Source organism: Rattus rattus, chromosome 3 (assembly GCF_011064425.1).
Source record: "Rattus rattus isolate New Zealand chromosome 3, Rrattus_CSIRO_v1, whole genome shotgun sequence".
In the NCBI taxonomy this organism is placed as follows: Eukaryota; Metazoa; Chordata; class Mammalia; order Rodentia; family Muridae; genus Rattus; species Rattus rattus.
In genome coordinates this window covers 127195192-127220546 of record NC_046156.1, presented here as the reverse complement: position 1 = coordinate 127220546, position 25355 = coordinate 127195192, and the positions used below count along the sequence as shown (strand labels likewise).

General features: G+C 47.4%; 1 protein-coding gene across 1 annotated transcript in view; it reads right to left on the bottom strand.

The window, feature by feature from the left end:
- Fndc3b (fibronectin type III domain containing 3B) overlaps nucleotides 1–25355 on the bottom strand; it is a 326000-nt gene that overhangs the window by 67744 nt on the left and 232901 nt on the right. Inside the window, exons 7-11 of the mRNA XM_032898582.1 lie at nucleotides 22793–22851; nucleotides 16318–16469; nucleotides 13711–13770; nucleotides 3210–3348; nucleotides 410–463 (exon numbers count right to left, since the gene is read on the bottom strand). Of these exons, the coding sequence (XP_032754473.1) occupies nucleotides 410–463; nucleotides 3210–3348; nucleotides 13711–13770; nucleotides 16318–16469; nucleotides 22793–22851 (464 nt within the window). The remainder of the gene's footprint in view (nucleotides 1–409; nucleotides 464–3209; nucleotides 3349–13710; nucleotides 13771–16317; nucleotides 16470–22792; nucleotides 22852–25355) is intronic.

Genomic DNA, 25355 nt, shown 5'->3' with positions numbered 1-25355 from the left:
GGTCTGACGCACAGGGACTGCTGCCTGGCATGAGGGAGACTCTATGTGCTGTTCCACTCTGACAGCACAGAGCAGGCTGCCATGAACCACTGCAAAAAAGCAGAGCAAAGCGTGCTTCCCAACCCCAGGCTCTGCCTTACCAAAACCACCTATGCAGTGGAGAAACAGCCCAGCTGCTGGGACAATTAACACCTGGGGAGGCAGTGTGGTGTGGACTAGAGAGGACCTGTCTGTTCTCTGTAGTACTGCTTGCATGTACGCAGGTCAATTTATTTCAACACACAGTTCACTATACAACCGCAGTGCAACTGCTTCTCCATTGTCAACAGCTGCCGAGTTAAATGTGTGTACTGCTGTTGCACTTCTTCGAAATGGCGTTTTACAAGGACAAGTATGGAAAGAGGCTTACCTCATCCCATTCTAAAAGGTAGCTGGTGATTTTTGAACCATTGTCAATTGGAGCCTAAAAAAGAAAATAATGAAATGAGATTGGAGAAAGCTGCTTAGAGACAAGCTAGCAACTTAGACAGCGGCTGTCCCCTCTGAGGGGGACCAGCAGCTGCAGCAGGGCCTTGGGAGACACAATTATCTAAATTAGCTTTATGCAAGTTAGCTTTAAGAAAGGTCTCCCCACTGGCAGGCCCCCCTGGATAGTAAAAGACACCCACTTCCACCTCTACCCACACTCCTGTCCTGGGCGTCCTGCTTCCTCGGGGGTAAAACTTAGACAGGTCACTTTCAGTTCAGGTACAGCAGGAGATAAAAGGCCCAAAAGGGCCTCTATACAGCTGCTGCTAGGGGGTGGGGGCAGGTACAATCACGCCCTGCCTTCCCCTCACAGCTTTGGGGGTTGGTTTTGTTCTACTTTTCTCTTCAAGTACTTAGGATTTGAAAGTCAGCTGTGGCATTATGTACCCCACCCCCACCGCCCCACCCTGCACCGCGTACCAAAAAGTGAATTTAAAAAATAAAAAAGGAAAGAATTACATCCTCTGGGTAGACTGCCGGAGGGGACTGCCATTTACATGTTAGCAAAAGGAGGCGTCATCACTTCCTGTGCTCATGAAAGAAAGCTGATGCCAAGGCCACTGAGCAGACAGAGTTCAACCACACAACTAGGAACTTTCTAGAAAAGAGCACTTTGCAGACACTGAGCTATTAGGAGGGGTGACCTGGGGGTTCCTGGTAGCAATTCTAGACAGACAGAGGAAATAAGAGGCAAGCAGTGAGAGCCTGTCTTATCTTAAAACATTGGGTTTGGTTCTCAGAGAGAGAAGAGGTGAGCGAACTGCAGGGCAGCCTTGTAGACAGACAGAAACCCAGATTCTCACTGTTGCAAGTGAACCCCAGCTTAACTGCCTGCTTGCCAATGCTCTGCTGTTGGCTGTTTAACATCAACATGGACTTTCTTGTTGCAAGAATGAAGACACCGGATGGATAACTGGGATTTAAATATAAATCACCCATTACACCACCCAGGTTTCTAAGAAGCACTCAGCAAACACCTATGACTATCACAGTCACACATCATTAAGGCTCAGTAAATGCCACAGGTCCCTGTCTCTCTCCTGCTAGGCCACCTTGCAGACTGCTGTGAGTCCAGAAGTTGTGAGTTTTGGTGGGTCTGGCTGGAGGACTTTTAAGTAACTGGCAAAGCTTTCAGGGGAATCCAATTCTATGAAAAGAGCTACATGAATCCACAGTTCAAGAACGCCTGTCCTTCCTTAGTCAGCCTGGTAACTGGGGATATCACAATCCCCAGGTTGGGATCTTCTCCCAAGTCACTGCTGACTCACAGGACACCAGAAGTTCTTTGGCTCTCAGTTTTCTGTGGCATCCAGAACAGCAGCAGCCAGAGATGGTCTCTGGTATACATGCCTTTACCCAGTCCCTGGGAGCACACTTAAACAGGCTGAGATGAATCCAGGACCTGATGTTTTCAGACAACTGAATGGTTCAAGAGGGTATCTCTGTTCCCAAGTGACCTCCCTGGAAGCTGCTGGTCCCCCTGAGACCCGAATGCCACCCAAGCAGAGAGCACAGACATATCAGTGATTCCCAACTTTAAGTTTGTAAGACCCCGGGGTCCCTCTGGTAATCTTCAGATTTCTTGTATTTTATCAAAAGCAATAGATTTTAGTTCTTTCCTTTGGAGAAGATTGATTTATATTAGCTTAGGTGAACTTATTTTTAAATGAATATATATTTGCCAAAGAATTAACCAATGATGATGACCAGTTGGGTGCTAAAACTCTGAAAAGGTGGGAGATCACTGACCTGAATTATCCCTGGAAGCCAGGAAGGAAAATGAAAAGGTCAGATTCTAAGCCAGTTCAGTTTTTCCTTTGTCCCAGTAACACAGTCAATGTCAGCCACTGACCCTGAGCACATGGCTACACACAGCGGGGTGCAGAGAAGCCTGACTACATTTCTCCTGTCACCCCTGCTCTCTCCCAAGCCCCTCACCCCTCCGCACTCTGGAACATAAGCCTCTGTCACCTCCAACTAACTGACGCTTTCTAACTACATTCTCAGATATCAAGACATAGACATAAGGATTGGAAAGGGTGAAAATGATCTATTTTCTTGAGAACAGGAACTGGTGAATAACAGGTTAAAGGCATACTTTAAAGGCGCCCACCCCAGGACTGTGCACTAGGTGATGGTTATTTTTAGACAGTATACTGAATTTTATGAAAATCACTACACAGAGTTCAGGTTATTAAAAATAGGAATCCTGATTGAGCTAATGACTAATTAGTGAAAATTAATGAAGTCTTAATAGAGTATAGGACACAATATATTCTGGGAAGCTTTTATTAAGTATTTCAGCTTTACTTAGGACGAAGGCAAAAGAACTCAAACCTACTTTATCTCCAAACCTTCAAACTACATGCTGCAGTTTACAAATGATTACAAAAATGAACTCAAGTAGTAGAAAGTGATGAAACTGAGGTATTTTAAGTATTTCTATCACTTAGGATACATTGGGAGATTTACCAAGTTCCCGAGAAGGTGCCCACACCGGATCTGGCTGATCCTTCCTTCTACCTCCTCTGCTTGACTTGTATGGGATTGGCAATTTCTGATGCATCAGAACTGGGTTCACACAGTGATAACACAGGAAACCAAGCCCCATTGCAAAACGGAATATTTGAAACGGCCCCTGCCTGCCTTGAACATTATTCTTGGCTCCTTGAACTACCTACCTTCCACTGCAAGGTTAGTGAACTTTTGCTCCTGTGTGCCAGTTTGGGAGGGAAGGGACATTCTGGTGCGCAGCTGTGGGTGGTGAAGCTGACTGGCTCGGAGCAGGATCCCTTGACAGAATTGTACATGGCATATACCCTACAAAGGAAAAAGACAGGGTGAGCATCAATAACTGGAACCGGCGAACAAGCTTCTCATCCGTGGGCTTCACAGCTGAGCCAAGCTGCTTACCCAAGAGCACACTGTGGCCTTGCCCTGACCCAGCCTTGGGCAACAATTCCAGGGCCAACCATCTCATTAGGTATCTGTTCAGTGAGTCCTCACTCTGCCCCACTGCAATGGATGTAACTTTCCTGACTGGAGAAGAACATTCCACATAAGAAAGTGACCTCCACTCCCAGATATGGACTCCATATATACCTTCTAAAAACCAACAGGCTTGACTTGACTATCTAGGAAAAGGTAAGAAGTACACTAGCTAGGAGTGACCAGAGCTCGCAGGTTGCAGAGAGCATAGAGAAGAACAATGAGGTAGGTGACACCTCAGAACTGCTCAGGCACGGTGTATACTGAGCTAAAAATACGGATGCTTTACTCCAGAAACCTGCCGGCTGCTGCCGAATGCATCTCTCTCCAATTCAACAAAGTCAGGGTTCCAACACAGCTCATTCACATGCATATTTAATGCCAGACACAGCACCAAGATTAATGATTTTCTCTCCGCACTCTGAAGCACTTGGCTCAGCGTTCAGCATGTGCCTGACTTTAGGGTATGCAAGTCAAAAAATGGTGGGCCCCAATGTTGACCCTATCCTCAAACGCAACAGGAGAATGCATCTTGTATTTGTGTCATCTGCCTTACGGGAGGACATCACAGGACGAGGCAGACAAATGATACTGACTGTGAAGATGCTCCCTCCCCAACCCGGCGGAGCAAAGGCTCCCCTGTGCACACAGGATCACAGGATGAGGAGGACTGGGAAGAGGCAAACCTGCATGGCAGTGATCCGGCCGGCCTTACGGGCTGTCCCTAGGCTGGGATGCATGCCACTGTGGAAGGGGACCTGGGGTCTTTAATATCAGAACCACTGATACGGTGTAGGATCAGACTAAGATCTTCACAGGGAGACAGTGAGAGGGGGCGGTGCGCGTTTCTGGGTGCCGCAGCACCTGAGCATGGTAGTGCTGGCCTCTGATTCCACCATGAAGGAAGCAGGACAGCTCTGAGTCTGCAGGTGCCGTGGCTACTGTCCTAGTGACGTTCCTTGTCAACTCAGCACAGGCTCCAGTCACTGGAGAACAGGGAGCCTCCTAGAGAAACCCGGCCATCAGACTGGCCTGCACACAAGCCCGTGGAGTATTTGCGGGACTGGTGATCAATGTGGGAGGATCCTATTATTGACAAAAGCTCACTATGGGCAGTGCCATTGCTGCGCAGGGGGTCCCTGCGAGGTGTAAGAAAACAGACTGCGCAAGCTAGGAGGTGCAAACCATAAGCAGCCTTCCTCCACGGCCTCTGCTCCTTCCGACCTCCAGGTTGCTGTCTTGGGTTCCTGCACTGACTTCCCTCAGTGATGAGAGTGTCCTGAGAGTGTGAGCTTCAGGCAGGTACGGCGGTGCACCCCTTTAATCCCAGAGGTAGAGGTAGACAGATGTTTTTAGTTCAAAGTCAAATTCTAGGTCAGCTGGGACTACACAGAGAAAAGAAACCCTGCCCCTGTCCCACACAAGAGTTGTCAACTGAAACAAACTTTTTATTCCAAGTTGGTTTGGGTCATGATACTTCATCACATCAACAGAAACCCTAACTAAGAACTACAAAACAAGTTCTAGAGCAGCCTGTGCTGATATACAAATGAAAATAAATAAAAAGGACCACGCCGCTATCTATGCGTCCACGTGAGATCTGATTAGATGTCATTGCCCTGCTCCTAGAAATCTGGAGGACAGGGGGCATATTAAACAATCCAAGGAGGTTCAGTCAGCTAAACTGGCAAATGTGGAATGCTACAGAACAGAAAAATGATCCCAATAAAACCACGAAGAGCTAAAGGAAAATCCGTGGAACCAAGGGCATTTAAGAAACATTAACCAAATAGCATTCTCAGACTACACTTGAATTTTTATAACAACAAACCAAAGGGAAAAACAACCTTCATTTTTCAGACAACCAAGGAAAAGAGCAGTGTCTGAGTTTTGAAGACATTAAGAACTATTGTGTTTTAAGTGGCATGTAACAATGGTAAGGTTCTTTGAAAGTGAAATATCTATCATTTAAGTTTGACTTCTGAATCTTTGACAGGACAGAGTTTGATGGAGAAAGAACTCGAGGGCAGGCGTAAGTGTCTGAGGTGGTTATACAGGCCACATGCAGTCAGTCATTTTGCTCATCTTGAATTGTGGAGACTTAAGAGTTTGGTGGGTGCGCTACTTGGTAGTAGAGCGTATACTCTGCATACGTGAGGCCCTGGGTTTAATTCCCTGAAAACCCCTCTCCAGCAAGTTGGTCAGCAAGAAAAACTATGTTAATTTTAAAACATACTATAAATGTGCTATGGACATTTTGATCCATTATCCAATACATCAGGATTAGTTATTCATCAAAATCACTCAGTAAACGATTAGTAACTGATTGTAATTGTAACAGCAGCAAGCACATTCCTACTCATGATGTGTATAAAAATGTGAAATCCTTGAAAATTATTTATATTTTAAATATTGCAGGGACCAGTGGTTAAAGGCACTGGCTGCTAAGCCTGAATTTGATCTGTGGAACTCACATGGTAGAAACAGAGAATTCACTCCCGCAAGCTGTCCTCTGGTCTCCACATGCAATCTTCCCCAAACAAATAAATAATCCAAAGGTCTCCACACGAGGGTAATGGATTTCCCATAATATCCTCTAAGAGGAGGATCTATCATCTATAGCAGAAAACTATTTTCTTTTTGGGTTAAATATACCAGTTGGGTTTTCTTTTGCCCTATCCCCTCAAACCAGAACATTTTCTTGCAAAATGAATTGTAAGTTGGGGTTCCACATGATTTCCATGTCAATGCCAGCCAAATGTAGGAGGCAGGCACTCCAAGAATTCATCAATGGGCTTGCAGCTCATCCCCACACGTCTGGGACATCTCAGGGGCCACCGTCTCCGGTAAGCAAGAGCTATTTCATAACTGTGCTCTGGGCTGGTCAACTAGGCTTTTGGAAATGGCTCAAAATAACAGTTTTCTGGGAAATGTCATTCCATGATGTCACTTCTGGGTAGCTTCTTGGACAAACTGTTCATAGTGGTGACTGGAAAAGTGCCACTAAGTTGGTCATGAGTTTGCTGTGCACCCCATCACTTCAATACCCCACAGGCTGACAGAAAGTGTTCTTCTGTTTCTTAAGCAAAGTTCCAATTTATTTTTAAAAAGGCTTTAATATACCTTGAAACGCAGGAATAAAGGGTCAAGGGAGGTGATGGCAGCCGCCCATGTCCTACATGGCTGTAGCACAGGCTTCTTACAAGTCACTGTCTAATGTGTAAGTTCTGGCTTCCCATAGTAAGAATCATCTTAATACCACTGTTAACTTCATAAAACTGTCAACTAAAGGAGGAAGACGCTCTCTGAGAAATGCCTGGGGACATTTGCAGATATGTAAATCTATGTCTAGCTAAGCGCAAGTATTTGAAAAAGCATTTATTTATATGTTTTACCTCTTTCCTTTAAAATAATTAGTGAATAGGTGAGATATGTACATGTGTGTCCAGCTACACATGTGTGTGAGCATGTGTGCAGAGGCCAGGACAAGTTTGGGCATCTTTCCTTCAGAATCTACCTATTTTATCTTTGAGACAGAGTCTCTCACTGGCCTGGAGCTCAGCCATCAGGTTAGGCTGGCTGGCAGTGAGACCTGGGGACCTGCTGTCAGGGTCTCAGCACCTGCTGTCAAGCATGTGGGGTGGTGGCTGTCAGTCATGTGGGGTGGTGGCTGTCAATCATGTGGGGTAGTGGCTGTCAGTCATGTGGGGTGGTGGCTGTCAAGCATGTGGGGTGGTGGCTGACTTTGTAACATGGGTCCTGGGGATCCTGCTGATAACCTTTTTCACTAAACCATCTCTCTAGAAAAAATGAGGCTTTCTCCCTTGCATTCTAGCATGTAACTCAGTGCCTCTGTTTCCCCTTCACTTCAGCTTCCCTCAACGATAGACCAGATTTCACTTTAGTGGTTTTATACAACACATAACATTATTTCCCTAGTAGAATACTAATTATACTTTACTAATTATAAATTGATTCTTTTTAAAACATTCTATCAGTTAATTAAAAGTGATAATTTCAACAAAAATCTAAGAAAAGACCTAAATTTTACAAAGCAGTGCATACATTATATGTAAAGGTCTTTTTTTCTTCAATCATATAACAACAACAACAACAACAACAATGTGGTGTGTGTTTATAGAAAAAAAGAAGAAACATTTTTAAAAACTTGAAATGACTGTGGGCAGAATTTTCCACATGGCTCGTGGTTCAGAGGTCAAGTGTCAATAAAAATAGCTACAGGCACACAATCAATAGCAGTGGCTGAAGATGCCCTGGTCTCAGGAAACTCCACTGATCTGAGGTAAGAGCAAAGAAGCCAGGAGCTGTTTCTGCCCAGGCGACCAAGCACCAGGCAGCTCATGCTAAGACTCCACAGAGGGGAGCTCGCTCCTTCTACAGTTTTATATCGGTAGACTCATGGCCTACCACACAGCGGGGGAGGGAGCAGAAAGTGAGGTATCATGCAACCATATCAGACAATCTGTGCTCAGGATAAAACCTGAGCAGAAAAACCAAAGGAAACCTGAGGCCGAGGGCCACTGAGAGGCGATGGGAAGGTAATGGGCTGAGAGGAGCAAAGCCCAATGGCGGAAGAGGAAACTATCCAAACAAAGCCCAGTATTGTCCACAGAAGCTGCAGGAAACCTAGTAATTAGAACAAGGAACTCGGAAGCCTAACGTCAGTCAGTACACAATTAACAATGAAATATTCAAGTGCTGAGACTTCTGTAGGTCTCAATCAAGATGTCTAATATTAAGAATGGGAAGGGGCCCCCTCACTGGTTGAGCGCTTGGCCGGCACTGCTTGAGCTAGGCATGGCAGCACACTCCTGTTATGCCAGCACGTGGGAGGTGGATGCTGGAAGAGCAGATTCAAGGTCGTCTCTAGCTTCAGAGACCTTTCTCCAAACCACGAGACAAATGAAATATCAACAAAGTGGGAAACGCTGTTACGAGAAATATCCCTGTCATCTTAGCTGTATGGGTAACATTTAATCCTTAGTAAAAGGGGCAGTGGGCCTAGCTGCTCTTTTTTGTGGCTGTGGGATGACACCCATCTTCACAGCAAACAGTATTTCCACACAGCCCGCTGTGGTCTAACTGGTGACTACTGAATCTATGATTACCACTGACGTCTCTGAAACTTTGAAGGTTCTCTGTATTATCACAGACAACAAGAGATCACGTGATGCTCAGGCCCAACTGATACCGCTAAGCACAGTTCATGCGCCTGAGGGTAGTGCGGGCTGGGGAGACTGTTAGAGCCTCCAGGACAGGATGACACCCAGAAGAATGTCTCCTAGAAATGTCAGGGAAGCTTCGCCCATGCAGACTGAGAACATGGCTGCCTAAAGAAGACATGAGCAAGGATGACGTCAGTAGGCATACTAATGTGGAAGCAGAAAGCTCCACACATCAACCCTAGACAAAGACCTACAGGCACATAAAGGATGCTGAGCGATGGAGAAACAGTCTTCTCAGGAAAGAACTTTCCTTATGGTTATCCAAATAGTCAGCTCTGAAAACACACACACACACACCCATGCATACATGTATACACACATATACATACATACACATACATAACACACACACACACACACACATACAAGTAGCATTACATGGACTAAGCAGGTTTCGTGTGTATGTAAGTATACACATGTTTGAGATACACACACACGTATATAAGGGAGCCATATGGGAGGGGTTAAGGTAGAAAGGGAAGGGAGACATGATATGATTATAATTTATAAAAATAAACTACTATTATAAGAAGATTTAGAGACCAAATATTCTCCAAGAGTCCTTTGTGTTGAGAGAAAGGAGAGACAGGAGGGTAAGGAAAAGGGCAGATTCGTCACGACATTCAAGTTTCTTGAGAAGAACATTGTAAGACATCAAGGAACAGGAAATTAGCGAACTAGCCCTTTAATAAAGCACTGACAGTAACCTTAGAACACGGAGCAAAGGAAATGTGCGCGGGCCAAGAAATGGACTGCATTTCCATGGCTGCTTTGTGGCTAACGTTTTCAGTTTGTCCAAGTGACCATGAGAGAATGGTCAGCTTCTGTTGTCATCCTAGCTTTACAAATTATGTGCACTTGTGTGATGTTTGAAGGGTTTGTGTGGAAGCTCAAGGTCCTGCTTTAAACAGCAGCAGCTCTTGCCAGTAGAGTTCATCTACACCGTACAAATACCAGGCAGATGTTCACTGTGATGATACAATCACCCAAGTTTAGAGCACATGTACCTCTGATGAGCACACTGCACCCCAACTCATGGTCTCCTCCTTTCCCTATTTGAAATCAGCTCTCAGAATTGCCAGGCTGGCTGCCAACTCCCCACATAGCCCAGGATGACCTTGGCCTCCTGTGTCTCCTCCACCTATACTTCTCAAGTGCTGGGGATTGCAGGTGTAACACCTGCTCCCCCCTCTCTCCATGTGTAACACCCTGTTCCCCCTCTCTCCATGTGTAACACCTGCTCCCCCCCCTCCATGTGTAACACCCTGCTCCCCCTCTCTCCATGTGTAACACCTGCTCCCCCCTCTCCCCCTGTGTAACACCTGCTCTCTCCCCCCCCCCTCCATGTGTAACACCTGCTCCCCCCTCTCTCCATGTGTAACACCTGCTCCCCCCTCCATGTGTAACACCTGCTCCCCCTCTCTCTCCATGTGTAACACCTGCTCCCCCCTCTCCATGTGTAACACCTGCTCCCCCTCTCCATGTGTAACACCTGCTCCCCCTCTCTCCATGTGTAACACCTGCTCCCCCCCCCCCTCCCATGTGTAACACCTGCTCCCCCTCTCTCCATGTGTAACACCTGCTCCCCCCTCTCCATGTGCCAACACCTGCTCCCCCTCTCCATGTAACACCTGCTCCCCCTCTCTCCATGTGTAACACCTGCTCCCCCCTGCTCCCCCTCCCATGTGTAACACCTGCCCCCCTCTCCATGTGTAACACCTGCTCCCCCTCTCCATGTGTAACACCTGCTCCCCCTCTCCATGTGTAACACCTGCTCCCCCTCTCCATGTGTAACACCTGCCCCCTCTCTCCATGTGTAACACCTGCTCCCCACTCTCTCCATGTGTAACACCCGCCCCCCCCTCTCTCCATGTGTAACACCTGCTCCCCCTCTCCATCCATGTGTAACACCTGCTCCCCCTCTCTCCCATGTGTAACACCTGCTCCCCCTCTCCCATGTGCCAACCTGCTCCCCCTCTCCATGTAACACCTGCCCCCCTCTCCATGTGTAACACCCTGCTCCCCCCCTCTCATGTGTAACACCCTGCTCCCCCTCTCCATGTGTAACACCCTGCTCCCCCCTCTCTCCATGTGTAACACCTGCTCCCCCCTCTCTCCATGTGTAACACCTGCTCCCCCCTCTCCATGTGTAACACCTGCTCCCCCTCTCTCCATGTGTAACACCTGCTCCCCCCTCTCTCCATGTGTAACACCCCTGCTCCCCTCTCTCCATGTGTAACACCCTGCCCCCCTCTCTCCCTCCCCCTCTCTCCATGTGTAACACCTGCCCCCCCCCTCTCCATGTGTAACACCTGCTCCCCCCTCTCCACCCTGCTCCCCCCTCCCATGTGTAACACCCTGCTCCCCCTCTCTCCATGTGTAACACCTGCTCCCCCTCTCTCCATGTGTAACACCTGCCCCCCCTCTCTCCATGTGTAACACCTGCCCCCTCCATCTCTCCATGTAACACCTGCCCCCCTCTCCATGTGTAACACCTGCTCCCCCCTCCCATGTGTAACACCTGCTCCCCCCCTGCTCCCCTCTCTCCATGTGTAACACCTGCTCCCCTCTCTCCATGCCCTCCCCCTCTCCATGTGTAACACCTGCTCCCCCCCTCTCCATGTGTAACACCTGCTCCCCCCTCTCCATGTGTAACACCTGCTCCCCCACCTCTCTCCATGTGTAACACCTGCTCCCCCTCTCTCCATGTGTAACACCTGCTCCCCACTCTCTCCATGTGTAACACCCCCTCTCCATGCTCCCCCCCTCTCCCATGTGTGTCCCCTCTCTCCATGTGTACACCTGTCCCCCCCTCTCCATGTGTAACACCTGCTCCCCCTCTCTCCATGTGTAACACCTGCTCCCCCTCTCCATCCCCCCCTCTCTCCATGTGTAACACCTGCCCCCCTCTCCATGTGTAACACCCTCCCCCCTCTCTCCATGTGCTCCCCTCTCTCCATGTGTACACCTGCTCCCCTCTCTCCATGTGTGTAACACCTGCCCCCTCTCCATGTGTAACTGCTCCCCCTCTCCATGTGTAACACCTGCTCCCCCCTCTCTCCATGTGTAACACCCCCCCCTGTGTAACACCTCCCCCTCTCTCCTGTGTAACCCCTCCCCCTCTCTCCATGTGTAACACCCTGCTCCCCTCTCCATGTGTAACACCCCCCCCCCTCTCTCCATGTGCCTTGCTCCCCCCTCTCCCATGTGTAACACCTGCTCCCCCCTCTCTCCATGTGTAACACCCCTGCTCCCCCTCTCTCCATGTGTAACACCTGCTCCCCCCTCTCTCCATGTGTAACACCTGCTCCCCCTCTCTCCATGTGTAACACCTGCCCCCCTCTCTCCATGTGTGTCCCACCCCTCTCTCCATGTGCCCCCTGCTCCCCCCCCTCTCCATGTGTAACACCTGCTCCCCCTCTCTCCATGTGTAACACCTGCTCCCCCCCTCTCCATGTGTAACACCTGCTCCCCCCCTCTCCATGTGTAACACCTGCTCCCCCCCCTCTCCATGTGTAACACCCTGCTCCCCCTCTCTCCATGTGTAACACCTGCTCCCCCCTCTCCCCATGTGTAACACCTGCTCCCCCTCTCTCCATGTGTAACACCTGCTCCCCTCCTCTACGCCTTCACACTTGATTGACTAATAGATTAATGTTTGTGCGTGTGCATGTGCTTGTGCAGGGATGCACACACATGCAATCAGAGGACACCTCGTGGGAGTCAGGGTTCTCCTTCCAGCCTGTGGGATGAATTCTGGTTGGCAGGTCAGGCGGCAAGTGCTTTACCCTGAGCCCTCACAGTCACATGACTTCTGGTAAAGAAACCTATCACAGAACATTTACTGATGTTGAAGTGAAATCAGCCGATTTACGACGGAGCTACACTGAACTGAACTCCAGCCTCTTACTAGGCTACTCTGCCTTCAGCCCACAACCAGGGCTCCTGTGTTCTGGAAAGGATACAAGTGTACTTCCAGCTGCGACTTTAAGACACAGCCATAAACACAAACACCCGGATGATGACATTTTCTGCTGAACTTGAAAACTAGATAAAATAAACCACACTTAGATACTCTGCCTTGTTGGAATGGATGGATGTAACATTAAATACTGCAATTCAGATCACAGGATGGCTGGGCCTCTCCTAAGCCAGGTAGGCCTGTTTGTAGGGGTCACAGCATGGGTGTGAAAGACAACAGAGAAATTCCAATGACAGGGCATTCCGCAAAGGCTACTGTTTGGTCAGCGTGGGTTTATTCATATCAGAGATAGTTCCATATCTACACTATTTAACTATTCCAAAGTCTACTGGTTTTTAAGGCCCAGAACTATTCTAACAGGGGAGGCTTGCTCCTGTCATCGGACTAAACACAGACGTTTCATTTATGATAAGCAACTGATGCCTCTATAGTTAAAAAAAAAACATGCTTGATGGGTATGTACGTATGCCTGTGTGTGTGTGTGTGTGTGTGTGTGCGTGTGTGTGTGTGTGTCTCCCAGAGATGGGTGTTGGGTACCTTCATCGCTCTCCACCTTATTCTGAGACAGGATAATTCACTGAACTTGGAGCAGACCTCCTGTGCCTAAAGCACACTGCTCTGTGCAGACGCTCCTGCCCTGCCTCTGCAGCACTGGGACTGCAGGTGCCTGCCACCAAGTCTGTGCACCGTTGCTGGACACTGAGGTCATGCACTCATGTCACTTTGCTGACTGAGCCATCTCCTCAGCCCTAAAACTATATTTTAAAATAAAATACTGTTCAGGACACTTCCTTTTTGGTTCCAGAAGCAGTCCTGGGTCCTCAAAACTGCTATGTGTACAGAATGGGAAAGAACAGTCACAACTTGGGGTCCACACCGCCCATGAGGGAAGTGGCATTCAATACCGGCTTTGGAAAGACGAGATGTGGGATGTGCACGGTGACGCTGGCTGAGCCACTCACTCACCTCACGTGGTAATCCGTGGCAGGCCTGAGGTCTTTCAGGTTACACTCCAATTCTTCTCCACTGGAAGATAAAGCCTTTGTTAGTCTAATTCTGATCTCAATGGCAAAGCAGCTTTGGGACTGGGCTTCGCAATGATTTGCAGTTACTTGAATGCTACTATATTTGCATTTACCAAAACTCAGACATAAACCTGATTTGGTTGTTTTTTGTTTCTGTTGAGTTTTTAATTTGAAAATCAGACTCCTCTGATGACATCACTCAGATCTAAGAAACAATAAAGTCTTTCAAAGTTTTAAAAATTTAAACTGCCTTATGAGTTTCAAGACATAAAAGCAAATGCATATGCAAACAGATTGATCTATAGGTCAACACCCCATCTCTATGGCAGAGGGGTCCCAATCTTCTCCTGACGGGAACCCTGAAGAAGCCCTCAGCATAGGACTACCCTCGTGAACTTGCAGTCCATCCTGGGTCTCCCAAGAAATAGCTCTCAGACACAAAAGTAAAACCACTTCTGTGAGCGAAAGAGGAAACTGAGCCTCAACCTGAATGATAGAAAGAATCCACACAAAGCAAGCTATGCTCTGTTTAGTCACGACGCAAAGGCCAGGCGTGGGGGCACACCTGGAATCCAGAACTCTGCAGGGTGGGCTAAAATTATCATAAATCAAGGACAGCCAAGAGGACCACACGACGAAACCTTCCCTTAATTTTTTTTAAAAAGATGGAGGCTATGCGCGTGTCCATAGCTTATTTTTTATTCTTCAAAATGACAGAATGGCACTCTAAAGAGACCAAACTAAACTCACTATCTGACCCTGAGGGATAAACAACAGTGCCATGGGTTTCAAAATAAGAGACGTGGTCTTCACAACAGAGACCCATTGGGGGAGGGCTGGCAAAACTGGAGTCAGGACCAAAGTCACATCAATGGTCTGTGGCAACTGTGTGTTCACAGAGCTGCTAACTGCAGTGTGGCTGTCTACAAAGCATCCCTGGGCTCAGAAAATATGCTGCAACACTCGGTGGTAAGGGGCTGTCAAGTCTGAAACTTATAAAAGAAAATACAGAGAACAGAAAAATGCACAGCTAGCAACGTAACAGGGAAAAGGATCAGCGACAGAGATCTCTACAGACTGCACCTATGTGTGCTCATTGAGACGCCCAATGCTTGGTGCGTCTGAACTGCTTCCAAATATAGCTGCTGTTATAAGTCTCAAACCAGAATCTATGTCCACACCCAGGGCAGACCTGTGCAGGTTGATCTGCACTACAAAGTATTTTGTTATCTGCTAAACTAGACCAACATAGAAAAACAGCAGTCATTGAGAAGTTTTTGCATTTCTTGGAGAAAAGTACCCTAAAGAATTAACACATCCTGCCAGCTGCAGTTAAGGGGCCAGTGCTCCCTTTCGGCAGAGCCAGACTTCCATGTTTCAGTAGCAGGCTGCCTGGTGTGGCCTACCCTGCTCCTTGGGGTAGCAGTGCACACATCTGTACTGAGGTTGAGGGACCAGGATCCCTAAGCACAGGAATTCTTGACCAGCCTGGGCAGCAAAGCCACACACCCTCCCTGTCTCTAATCTCTGAGTGACAGGGTGAAGGCTCTATATTTTTCCTACCTATCTCTAATTGTATTTTTTCCAAAATCAAATAAAATGATAAAGAGCCTAAGCACCGAGTTGGACTTTTATTTCAAGCACAGAAAGCAGGATCTTGCAATGGGGCGATGACATGGTCTCTGGAGTGCTCTGACGTAGCCCTGTAGGGAAGAGGTTTGATGGTGCCAGGGTAAAGGCAGGTGCTGGAAACTGCAGGGGCATGGCAGAGACCAGGGCAGAGTCACCAGAGCAGAGTGTGAGGGAAGGATCGGAGGGGCATACCGTGAGCGCAGAACAGGAAGAGGGCAAAGGGCTTGGCACTGATCAGGAAGGGAGACAGAAGCTTGTGGCTGAGGCACCAGTGGGGTCTGAGTGAGCCAGTGACCCTGCTCAGACACACAGTGGGGTCTGCGTGTGAGGGGTGACCCTGATGTGAACAGTCCATCAAGGCCACCCACGGGGGCCAATACGCAGTACAACTAACACTCATTTTCTGATTTCTTGCTCTGTAAATGTGAGCTGTACGGAGGGAAAAGGCCTTGATGTTTGAGTTTTTTGTTTTATCACATTTAGAAGACAGGTATACATCCCCAGACCAGCTAATTTGTGGGGTTCCATAAAACAGGGGATAATCTCTTCCTCTGTGCATTGAACTCAGAACCATTTTAGACAGTTTCTGTCCTGAAAGACCTTGGAACATTTTTATTAATACTGTATTAACAACTGGCATATAATCAAGAGATTCACTTCGTCATACAGTCCAGTGTTACTAATTTCTGATTAATAATTACTTGGACAAAATTAATTAGCTCCTGACACTATAATTACTTTCTCCAGGACTGAGCATTGAATCCAGGGTCTCGTGCATGCTCTGCTCATGAGCTGACTCCTCAGCCCTGAGATTACTAATGTCTAAAAGGAAATCTGCACCACAGAAATTCCCATTCTTTTCCTCTTCAGTGACACAACTTGGTAGTAAAGAAAACCATGTGAAAACACACTCTACCTGTAAATGATCTTGTATTTCCCATCTCGCCCTTTGTCAGATAAAGCAACCTCATAGCTGTAAGGGAAGGAAAGACCACCATGGGGTCCACAGGGCAGTCCGACAGGGGGTGCCCAAGATAGCACCACTGCTCTTGCCTGGATATTAGACACCTGAAAAAAGAGGGGACATGTGTTAAAAAGTGTCCACCCACATTCCTCCATGTGCCTGACAATTTCAGGTAAACAAAGGCATTTTCTAGAAGCCTTACAGCTTTGCTGTGTGGTGAATTATCCTATGAAGGTAACACCAGTTCCACCGAGAACACAGTCCTGTAGGTTTCCAGGAGAAAACAGAAGCAAGGACTAGGCTGAGAGGCGCTGTTTCTTCTCCACTCTCCATTTTTATCCTGTTACTTTAGCATGTGCTTAAGACTTCCCCTGAACAAAGGACCTGGGAGAGCAAGAGCTCCGACTCTCTACTCACCACTGCTGGGTCTCCTCTAGCTACATGCTCTCCTCAGCACCTCGGGACGCTCCCTGCTGCTGCCATAACATCTGTCTGTTCATTTTAAAACAGGTCTAGCCTTGGCTTCCTTCCCTGCCTGGTCTCAGCTGTCCCTTTACCTGAAGCTCTCTAAGTTGTCTCCCCAAATTAACTCTCTGTCCTTGACTCCTAGTTTTAGAGCCTGTCCCTAGAGAAAGCCAACCGGACGCACAAGCTTAGTCTTTAATGCAGAGCTAACAATGAGGCTTTCAAGCTCATTTTCTAAGACTTTTTAATGCAACCTGGGTCCTGGTCTGAGCAACTCATTACAATGAACAAAGGAGTAAGGCTCGATAACAGAAGCCAAAGCTTAGTGTTCACACAGACTTTATAGTTGTCTACATCAGCTCTGGGTGGGGATGCATAAAGGCTACGGTCAGTCACCCCGTGCCTATTGTTTCCTCCTATTTCTGCCACTATCTGATCAATATAGACTATGAAAATCTATACACTCAAAATAATTTAAAAGTACAGATGATGGGTAGAGATAAGAGTTGAGCATCTTTTTAACTCCTGTTACTTATTCCAGTATTTATACACATTCTTTCATATAATTTCTGTTCTTTTTTTTTTTTTTTTTTTTTTTTTTGGAGCTGGGGACCGAACCCAGGGCCTTGCGCTTGCTAGGCAAGCGCTCTACCACTGAGCCAAACTCCCCAACCCCTAATTTCTGTTCTTTATAGATGTAACACCATGGCACATTTAGTCAGACTCCTATTCATCCTTCAAGACCCCAGGTGGACCTCACCTCACTGCCGAGTAGCCTCAAAGTCTTTGAGGTGCCCCACTCAGCATCACAGCTCTGTGCTCTGCAGAACCTAGTGTGTGTGTGGGGGTGCTAGCACTGCTCATCCCACCCAAGCCGTTTGTCAAGCTCCCCTGACTGTGGCACTCCCTGAGGGCACAAACTAAGTCAAAGTCAGAGTGATCAGTGGCTTTGGAATAAACGTTTGTTGAATAAAAACTGAATCAGAGGGAATACAGTACATTCAGTTTTTGATAGAAGGAGCAGGACAAGTGACAGACCATTGATAGGAACGATGTGTGACAACTCATTTGGAAAGATCATCAGAGAGCCAATCTCCAGTGTCCAGCTGCGGCTGCAGATTGCCAGCCTCCTCCTGCTGTGCCTTCCACTGACTGAACTGCACCATCTCACAGGCAAGAATGTGGGCTCAAGAACCGCTCTGCGCTCTGATTTCCCACCTACCCTTCCATGCCCTCAAAGCTCTCTCCTGCATTGTGACTAGCTGCTTGTGCTCCTGTTCCCACAATGTCCCTTCTCGATGGACGAAAGTACTTCAAACCATCAGCGCAATCAACCCTTCCTCCCTGTGTGACCTCTGAAAGGTATTCATTCACAGTAGCATGACAAGCAGCTAATACAAGGAGCACTGAGGTTGACACAGTGAGTAGAGAGGACCACAGGGCACCGGGGACCAACCAGGGACAGTCCGTGGACTCCTCTCCCAGGTCTGTTTGTCAGCGTCTTGGTCACTTCACCTCTGGGTATTAATCTCTTTGTTTCTCTTAGCTTTTCAGACAAAGTTTCTCATGCAGATCAGGGTATGTGCTGAATTTTTGCACATACCTACTTGAGCAATCTTGAGTACTGTGCATTTTTTTATGATTTTAATTTCAAAGGTGCTGTTTTGCTATGAAGGGTTCAGTTTCCATTACAAAAAGATACGCTGCCTGCACCTGGGAGATATCTGCTGGGTGATAAATGGCTGCCTTGCCCCATTCCGAGAACCAAGTGGGTAGTGACACTGATTCCATGATTGGGGTGTGAACTAGCACGTCTCAGAATTGCCCAGTGAAAGCCTGTGCTCCAGATACCAAACACACGTTCAGAAACTCATGCCCTTCAACTTTCCCTTCTCTTGCAACTGCTACAAACACACTTTCCTCCTTGGAGATTTAATTATTTAAATGGGCAGAGACATGTGATACTAGAAGCATCAACTAAAACAGTGCTCACTTCCCCCAGACTGTGAGCCAGCCTTGAGGAGATGCAGGCACCTGTGGAAATACAGCCTTGCCAAGGGCCTTCCCAATACAAGTGCATGCTGGGAACTCAGCATTGGTTCACAAGGACAGGCATTCTACGAATTCCTCCCTTAAGCTCTGTTAGCAGCTGGCCTCTGGCTTCTGTTCTTTAGCCATTGGCACCCTGTGGGACAGAGTGTTGGGCCGCACTTTGAATTTGGAAGTCATTTCCACCTCAAGGTAGACTCCAGGAAATGATAGTATGTCTTTGAGGACAATGCTCCCAGGGGTCAATCCTCGGTCCCAGATCTATTTGCTCCACACTGGTCATTGGGTGAGTTGCTGAGGTGACATCTCTGGGTTCAAGCCCTGCTGTAGGTGACAGCACACGTGTACTTGTGTACTTGACTGTCACATTGCAACCTCTCACTGGGTGCCAAACTTTCTCAGCAGTGCTAATAACTGAGGCCTTGGATGTGGTCATTGGTTCACTGTGGTGATCTCCATGACTACAGACATATTCTCCCAAAGCATAACTGCTTGATGGTGTGACAGAGGTCTGCCGCCACTACAAGTTGGTATCTTTGGAATCTGATAGACGTGAGTTCCAAGTCTGAATAACTAGACACGGTATAGTCTTGACTTCAGTAGCATTGATATAAAAAGGTCTTTGGAAAACATAAATCTGCATAGGAATTAGTTAACTGGTTAAAAATACCCTGGGGGTTTACAAAATTACTAACTACTTCTAAATGGCCACAGTGGGTTTGAACTCAGTCTTTCCTATGTATTTAAAAGTACAGATTCCAACTCGAGAGTAGTTGTGTGTGTGTACAGTAAAATATATTAACTTGTAGCAATCCTTATACCCTTTCTCTCTGCCCTTCTGCCCAGCGTTTGTACTAGCCCGTAAAATTCTACTTACATTTATTTTTGTATTCCCAGAATTTGGCTATGTGGGACAACCACCAATGCTAAGGAAATAGTACCACAGAAATTAGTAAATTCTAAAGCAGTCTTCATGATAATAACTCTGAAGAACACCACAGGAGAGGAAAAGGTAGAAGATGGATATTCAAATCCATAGCTTCAGGCTCTTCTGTTGTCCAGCTTCTAAGGTGGTGTCCTGCCAGACACCAGGCTGTACGTCTTACCAGGAAGCGCCTCTTACACAGAATCGCTCTTCCTAAGTTTTGCTTCTGGCAATGGTTGATGGAAACGATGCACAATCACAGCTCCAGGTCACTGGCCTTTATATCAAGGAAACAAGCAGCTCACCAGGACAGGGGAGGCTGCACTGAGCTCCACCCTCTGAGGGGCTCTGGCCAGCATCATGGCTGGGAACTCCTAAACCAGAAGGCAGCATTAAAGCTCTTGCCTAGAGTAGAGAAATGGCCTTATCAGCCATGTCACCAAGGCACCCAAGTGCAGAATTCCGGGACAAATACCTGTGTTTCAGTAGACAGACTTAACAAAATTGACCAAGTATTTGGATCTCTTTTAGGGAGCAGCAAACGACTCCCTCAATTTGGGGTACCCAAGGTTACAGAAAGATGACTGGGTCTGCAAGCCCCAGATGCCACTTCTGCACTGGAATCATTAGCAAAAACCTCAAAGAAGAAAATCGTTGTTTTTCATTGAAAGTTGGTAGAAAATCCAGCTGAAGGAAGAACTGCTCGACTCTTCTGCAGCTTGGATTCTTGCCCTGGGGTGAACCTGTCATCCCCCTCATGCCTGAATGGGAATGGAGCTGCTGCTCAACAACATGCTACAGACTATAAGGGACGCCTCTTCTAAGTGGTCTAACAAAGCCAGTGACTCTTTCCACAGATTCCCATGTGGTTTTTATTATATTAACATTCAAAGATGAGGTCTCTGAGGCTCCTCAATTTATACTAGGGAGGAGCAATCCCTTGTCTCTGGTCAGGGAGATACTTGATAGCCACACTGGGCAGACCCAGAGCCACTCCCTCCCAGCTGCTGTCTGGCAATGCCACATCCTCTACCCCTGCCTTCCTCCATATTGGCCAGTCTGTGGGCTTCTGTCCTACCCACCGGAGTCCAGATATATCTGCTAGACACTTCTTCAGCAAACATTTGTCAAGGGTTCTATATGTGTCAAGGACAGTCATAGCTGGTCTTGGGTGCACAAAGACTGTGGGACAATCATGCATAAGAACTTTAGAAAGAAGAAACAAAAGGCAAAGACCGAGGGTGGGGGAAAGAGCACCATGCAAAGGACTGGGCTGGGAACAATGAATGGCTGGTACCAGGGAGAGGAAGGTGACCAGGAGAAAAGTGAGCATCGTGCAGAATACTTCCCTACCCAGGCTGGAACTCAACCTGGGTCCATGCAAGAGCAATACAAACTCTTAACTGCTCAGCCACTCTCCAGTCCGCCACCTTATTTTCTGCAACAGGATCACTCTAGAGCTCAGAGTTTCAGCCGCAGCTCTTAGTCAGCAAGCCCGGGACCCACTCAAGTCTGCCCTCTGTCCTGGGACTACAGGTGTGTGCTCTGTCACTCCTGCCTTTTGCTTTTAATGTGGATGCTGAGGTCCAAGGTCAGGTCCTCATGTCTGCAGATCAAGCATTTATCCACCGAGTCATCTCCCACCCCTTACCCCTCTTTAGTCTCTCCCTGCACTTAACCACCAGCCTTCCAATGGGCTGTTGTCCTATAATGTGAACTTTCATTACTGCGTTCAGTCTCCCACTCCAGCTCTTCATCCTCCTCTCTCCCAGATGCTTCCAACTGTGGGCTATCTCTATTTATCTGGATGTTTTGCAAGTGAAACAGACTTAGTATGTCCATGATAGTCATGGAGATCTGAAAAGAGCCTAAAATGAACTGAGCCTAAGGAAGTCCAGGCTACTGACGAGATCTCCAGAGACACCCTTGGGTGCACTGTGCTCTGTGCAGTGGCAGGGATGCAGGCAGGCCATGGTGGGACTACAGGAGCTACTGCAGACCGTGAGGAGTATCCACCCAACGCCATGGGCAGCAGACAGGAGGCTATGGTAAGATCCCAGGATATTTGGTATTGAATGGGTAATAATCTGATCAATTGATCTTTAGAATGGGCCTAGTATCTGGCTTTCCTTACCACAATGGACACCACCACCTAATTCTGACTTCTGTATCCCCTTCTCATGTGGACCATGGTGTCGAGGAGTGGGAGAGTTTCTAATACCCCCATCTCTCTTGGGCCTTACACCAAGTCATCTGCCAACGTATACTAACCTGCAAATGCAGCCCCAGTTACATAACACCTTCTCCTGGAAACCCCCAATGTCTGCTTGCCCCTGTCAGAGTAAGTAGCCTAAGATGTCCACCTTCCAATGCACCCGTATTTTTGGTTTAGTCCAATCGTGAACATGAGGTCTATTTGGAGTCTGCTGTTTAAAAGCCTTGCATTTAAAGAAAAAAAAATCAAGATTTTTCAGTTCCACCAGAAAAACATTCCCCAAAACTTTGGCTCTCTAATCTCAGACAAAAGGCTGAACCAACGCTATGAATTTCTATCTGAATTTCAAAACAGCTGGCAAGTGGGACTGAACCCCCCAGCACCACCACCATTCCTCCCTTCTTCTTGCTATTGTGCCCAGTGTCCTCCCATATATAGTCAGAATGCTATTCTGAACCTACCTAGGGAAATACCTGGGATCTCTGAGGTTTTCCGAATGGATTCTTCCTCCATTTACAAAGGCAACAAGAAATTACCAAGGACAAACTCTGTAGACCCATGAAAAATCTAGATGCATCTGATTGCATTCAGAACATCTGCAGCAAAGAGGCATTTCAGCAGGTGACTGCACAAACCTTGCTCTCAACGTCCTTGGTCCATTAGTAACTGGCTACTATGTCACAGTAGGCCCTGCTTACCGAGAGCACGGCAAGAGAAAGCACGACGGGGACTTAAGGACTCGCTGTTCCTGCAGAGAGGTCCGGAAGACATACCTGTGGTTTCTCTATTCCCGAAAGGATGTCCTGCACCCTCCTTACTTCCAACTCATACTCTGTGTGGCAAAGACAAGAAAAGAAAAAGAACCTGTTAGAAGGCAGTAAGCTTGTCAGTTTCCTTCCCCGATGCCTTCCTCAAGGGTGTCATCACGTCAGTCTGCTGCCTGCTACACACTGGTGCCACGACGGGGCGAGGGTCTCACTGTGGTTGTGCTATCTCGCTAGTGGACAGCGGGAAGCACGCACTAGGTAAGCTAGACTTAGTCCTAAAGGACTAAATTTATTCAGTAGGACTGAAGGAAAGGAACAGAGAGGGTCATAAGAAGGGCAAGCAGGAGACCCTAGCTCATGGAGAAATACAGGATACCTAAGAGAAGATGGACTTGAGTGCCAATGGCTGGTGAGTTCAAACTTTAGTTCAGTACGTATGTATGTATGTATGTATGTATGTATATATATATATATATGTATATATGTATGTATGTATGCAGGCATATATGTACGTTCAGATGTATCCATGCATTCATTTAGAGTTTCGGTTTTACATCAAACTGCAGCACTTAAGTGGGGGGAGGGGGTATTCACACAGCTTGGCTGGAGCTTGAGAGACATTAGATTTCTGAACAAATGATGCACATGAGGAAGGTGTGTAGTGAGTAAATGCCCTGCTACACTGTATTTGTAAAGGACAGAGCTGCCTTTGCTTTTGTAAAGGACAGAGCTGCCTTTGCTAGAGCGGCTGGTAAACTTTGAGGACATGCCTGGGTTGGGAGACACAGATGCTACAAGACCGGATGTGACAGAGTGGTGAAGAAATGATCAGGAGTAATTTAGTCTTCATCTGATGGATATGACGATGAGGAAAGGGACATCCACAGTGTGGTAAAGCCTGCTCTTCAGAAACAAGAGGAAAAACCTTGCCATACAGAGATGGGAAGTCTGTGTGGCCAAACAAAGACAAAGAAGTAAACAGAATTCATTCTGCTTCTCCTGGCAGAGGCCCTGGAGCCCAACTCTGAACTGTGGTGGCTCCACACCTGCGGACCCTGATTTATGACCCAATGCTAGAGAGATGCATGTCCCGGGCAGACGTCCTTGCTCCCACATGACTGGGGCGAAGGGTGGCAGGGAAGCAGATGGTACTTGTAACATCAGAGGATAAAGCGGTCCTCAAGGCAATCCAGCAGGAGCAGGCTGAGCCCTGCGGGGCAGCAGACATGTGGAGACAGGACTGGGGGCAATGGCGGCTTAGCAAGCCCTGCATTTCACAAGGTTATGTGTTTACTCTTCAGGGTGAGTCTCAGTCACCTGCTCAAGGACTGTCTCGCTAAACCCTGACTCTTGTCACTCAAATCCCATTGCTTTCTTATCTGCTACCAATACTGGACATAACTGCCCTGCTGAGTTTCCTTCCATAGTCTGGTTTAGCCTTTCCTACTAAAATGTGTCTGGAATGCACCAATACCACAGGGCTAGAGTACATGATTTATTTTCTATAAAAACAAATAAACAAACAAGGAACAAAAAAGCAGATCCAGGCCTGGTGATGCACACCTGTAATCTCAACAGTCGGGAGGTGAAGCAATGAGGAGCTGTAGTTCCAGGCTAGCCTTGGCTACACAGCAAGAAGAAAATATGCTTCTGACTGGGAATACAAACAGCTGAATGGAATACAGAAATAAAGACAGTAAGACCAGGCGTGGGAGAGGGTGAGAGAAGGAGGGCAACGGGCACTGAGGAAAAGAAGCAGTCTGAAGTGCTAGATGTGAAAGCAGAGTAGACAAGCAGATGCCCCGGGGAAAGTCTCAGGGCCAGAGTGAACCTGAGAGAGGATGGAATATCTGAACCTGAAGACAAGGTGGAGGAGCCGGACACAGGGCAGGAGGAGGAGTAAAGGTGGAGGAGCCGGACACAGGGCAGGAGGAGGAGTAAAGGTGGATGAGAGGGATGATGGGGCAGGAGGAGGAGTAAAGGTGGAGGAGAGGGATGATGGGGCAGGAGGAGGAGTAAAGGTGGAGGAGAGGGATGATGGGGCAGGAGGAGGAGGAAAGGTGGAGGAGAGGGATGATGGGGCAGGAAGAGGAATCAGAAGGTACCAGTGGGAATGTCAAGCATGACCTCTCTAGAAAGACCAAATCTACCAGCAAAAGATACAAAATAAGAAGAAGGTAATTTTAAAAGCATGGAAACATTTTATGGAGTCACAACAGAGACACCCTTTAACCCGTTTCCTTTTGTTCATGTCTCACCTCCCCCTAAACATTTCCCATGAACATTTTTTAGCAAAGGGAAGGTTAAAATAAAACATACAACAAAATGAGTTGTTGGAAGGAAGAAAGGAAGGGAAGGAGGGAGGGAGGAGGGAGGGAGGGAGGGAGGAGGGAGGAGGGAGGAGGGAGGAGGGAGGAAGGAACTTTCTAGAGGAAGAGTGTAAAGTTTAAACTTTCCATAAATAATGGTTTGCATATTTGCTCCAAAAAACTTGAGTTCAGACTGCTTGAATGAGTGTATGGGCTAAACTAATATAAACATCTCCTATATAAACACAATTAACTCTGGT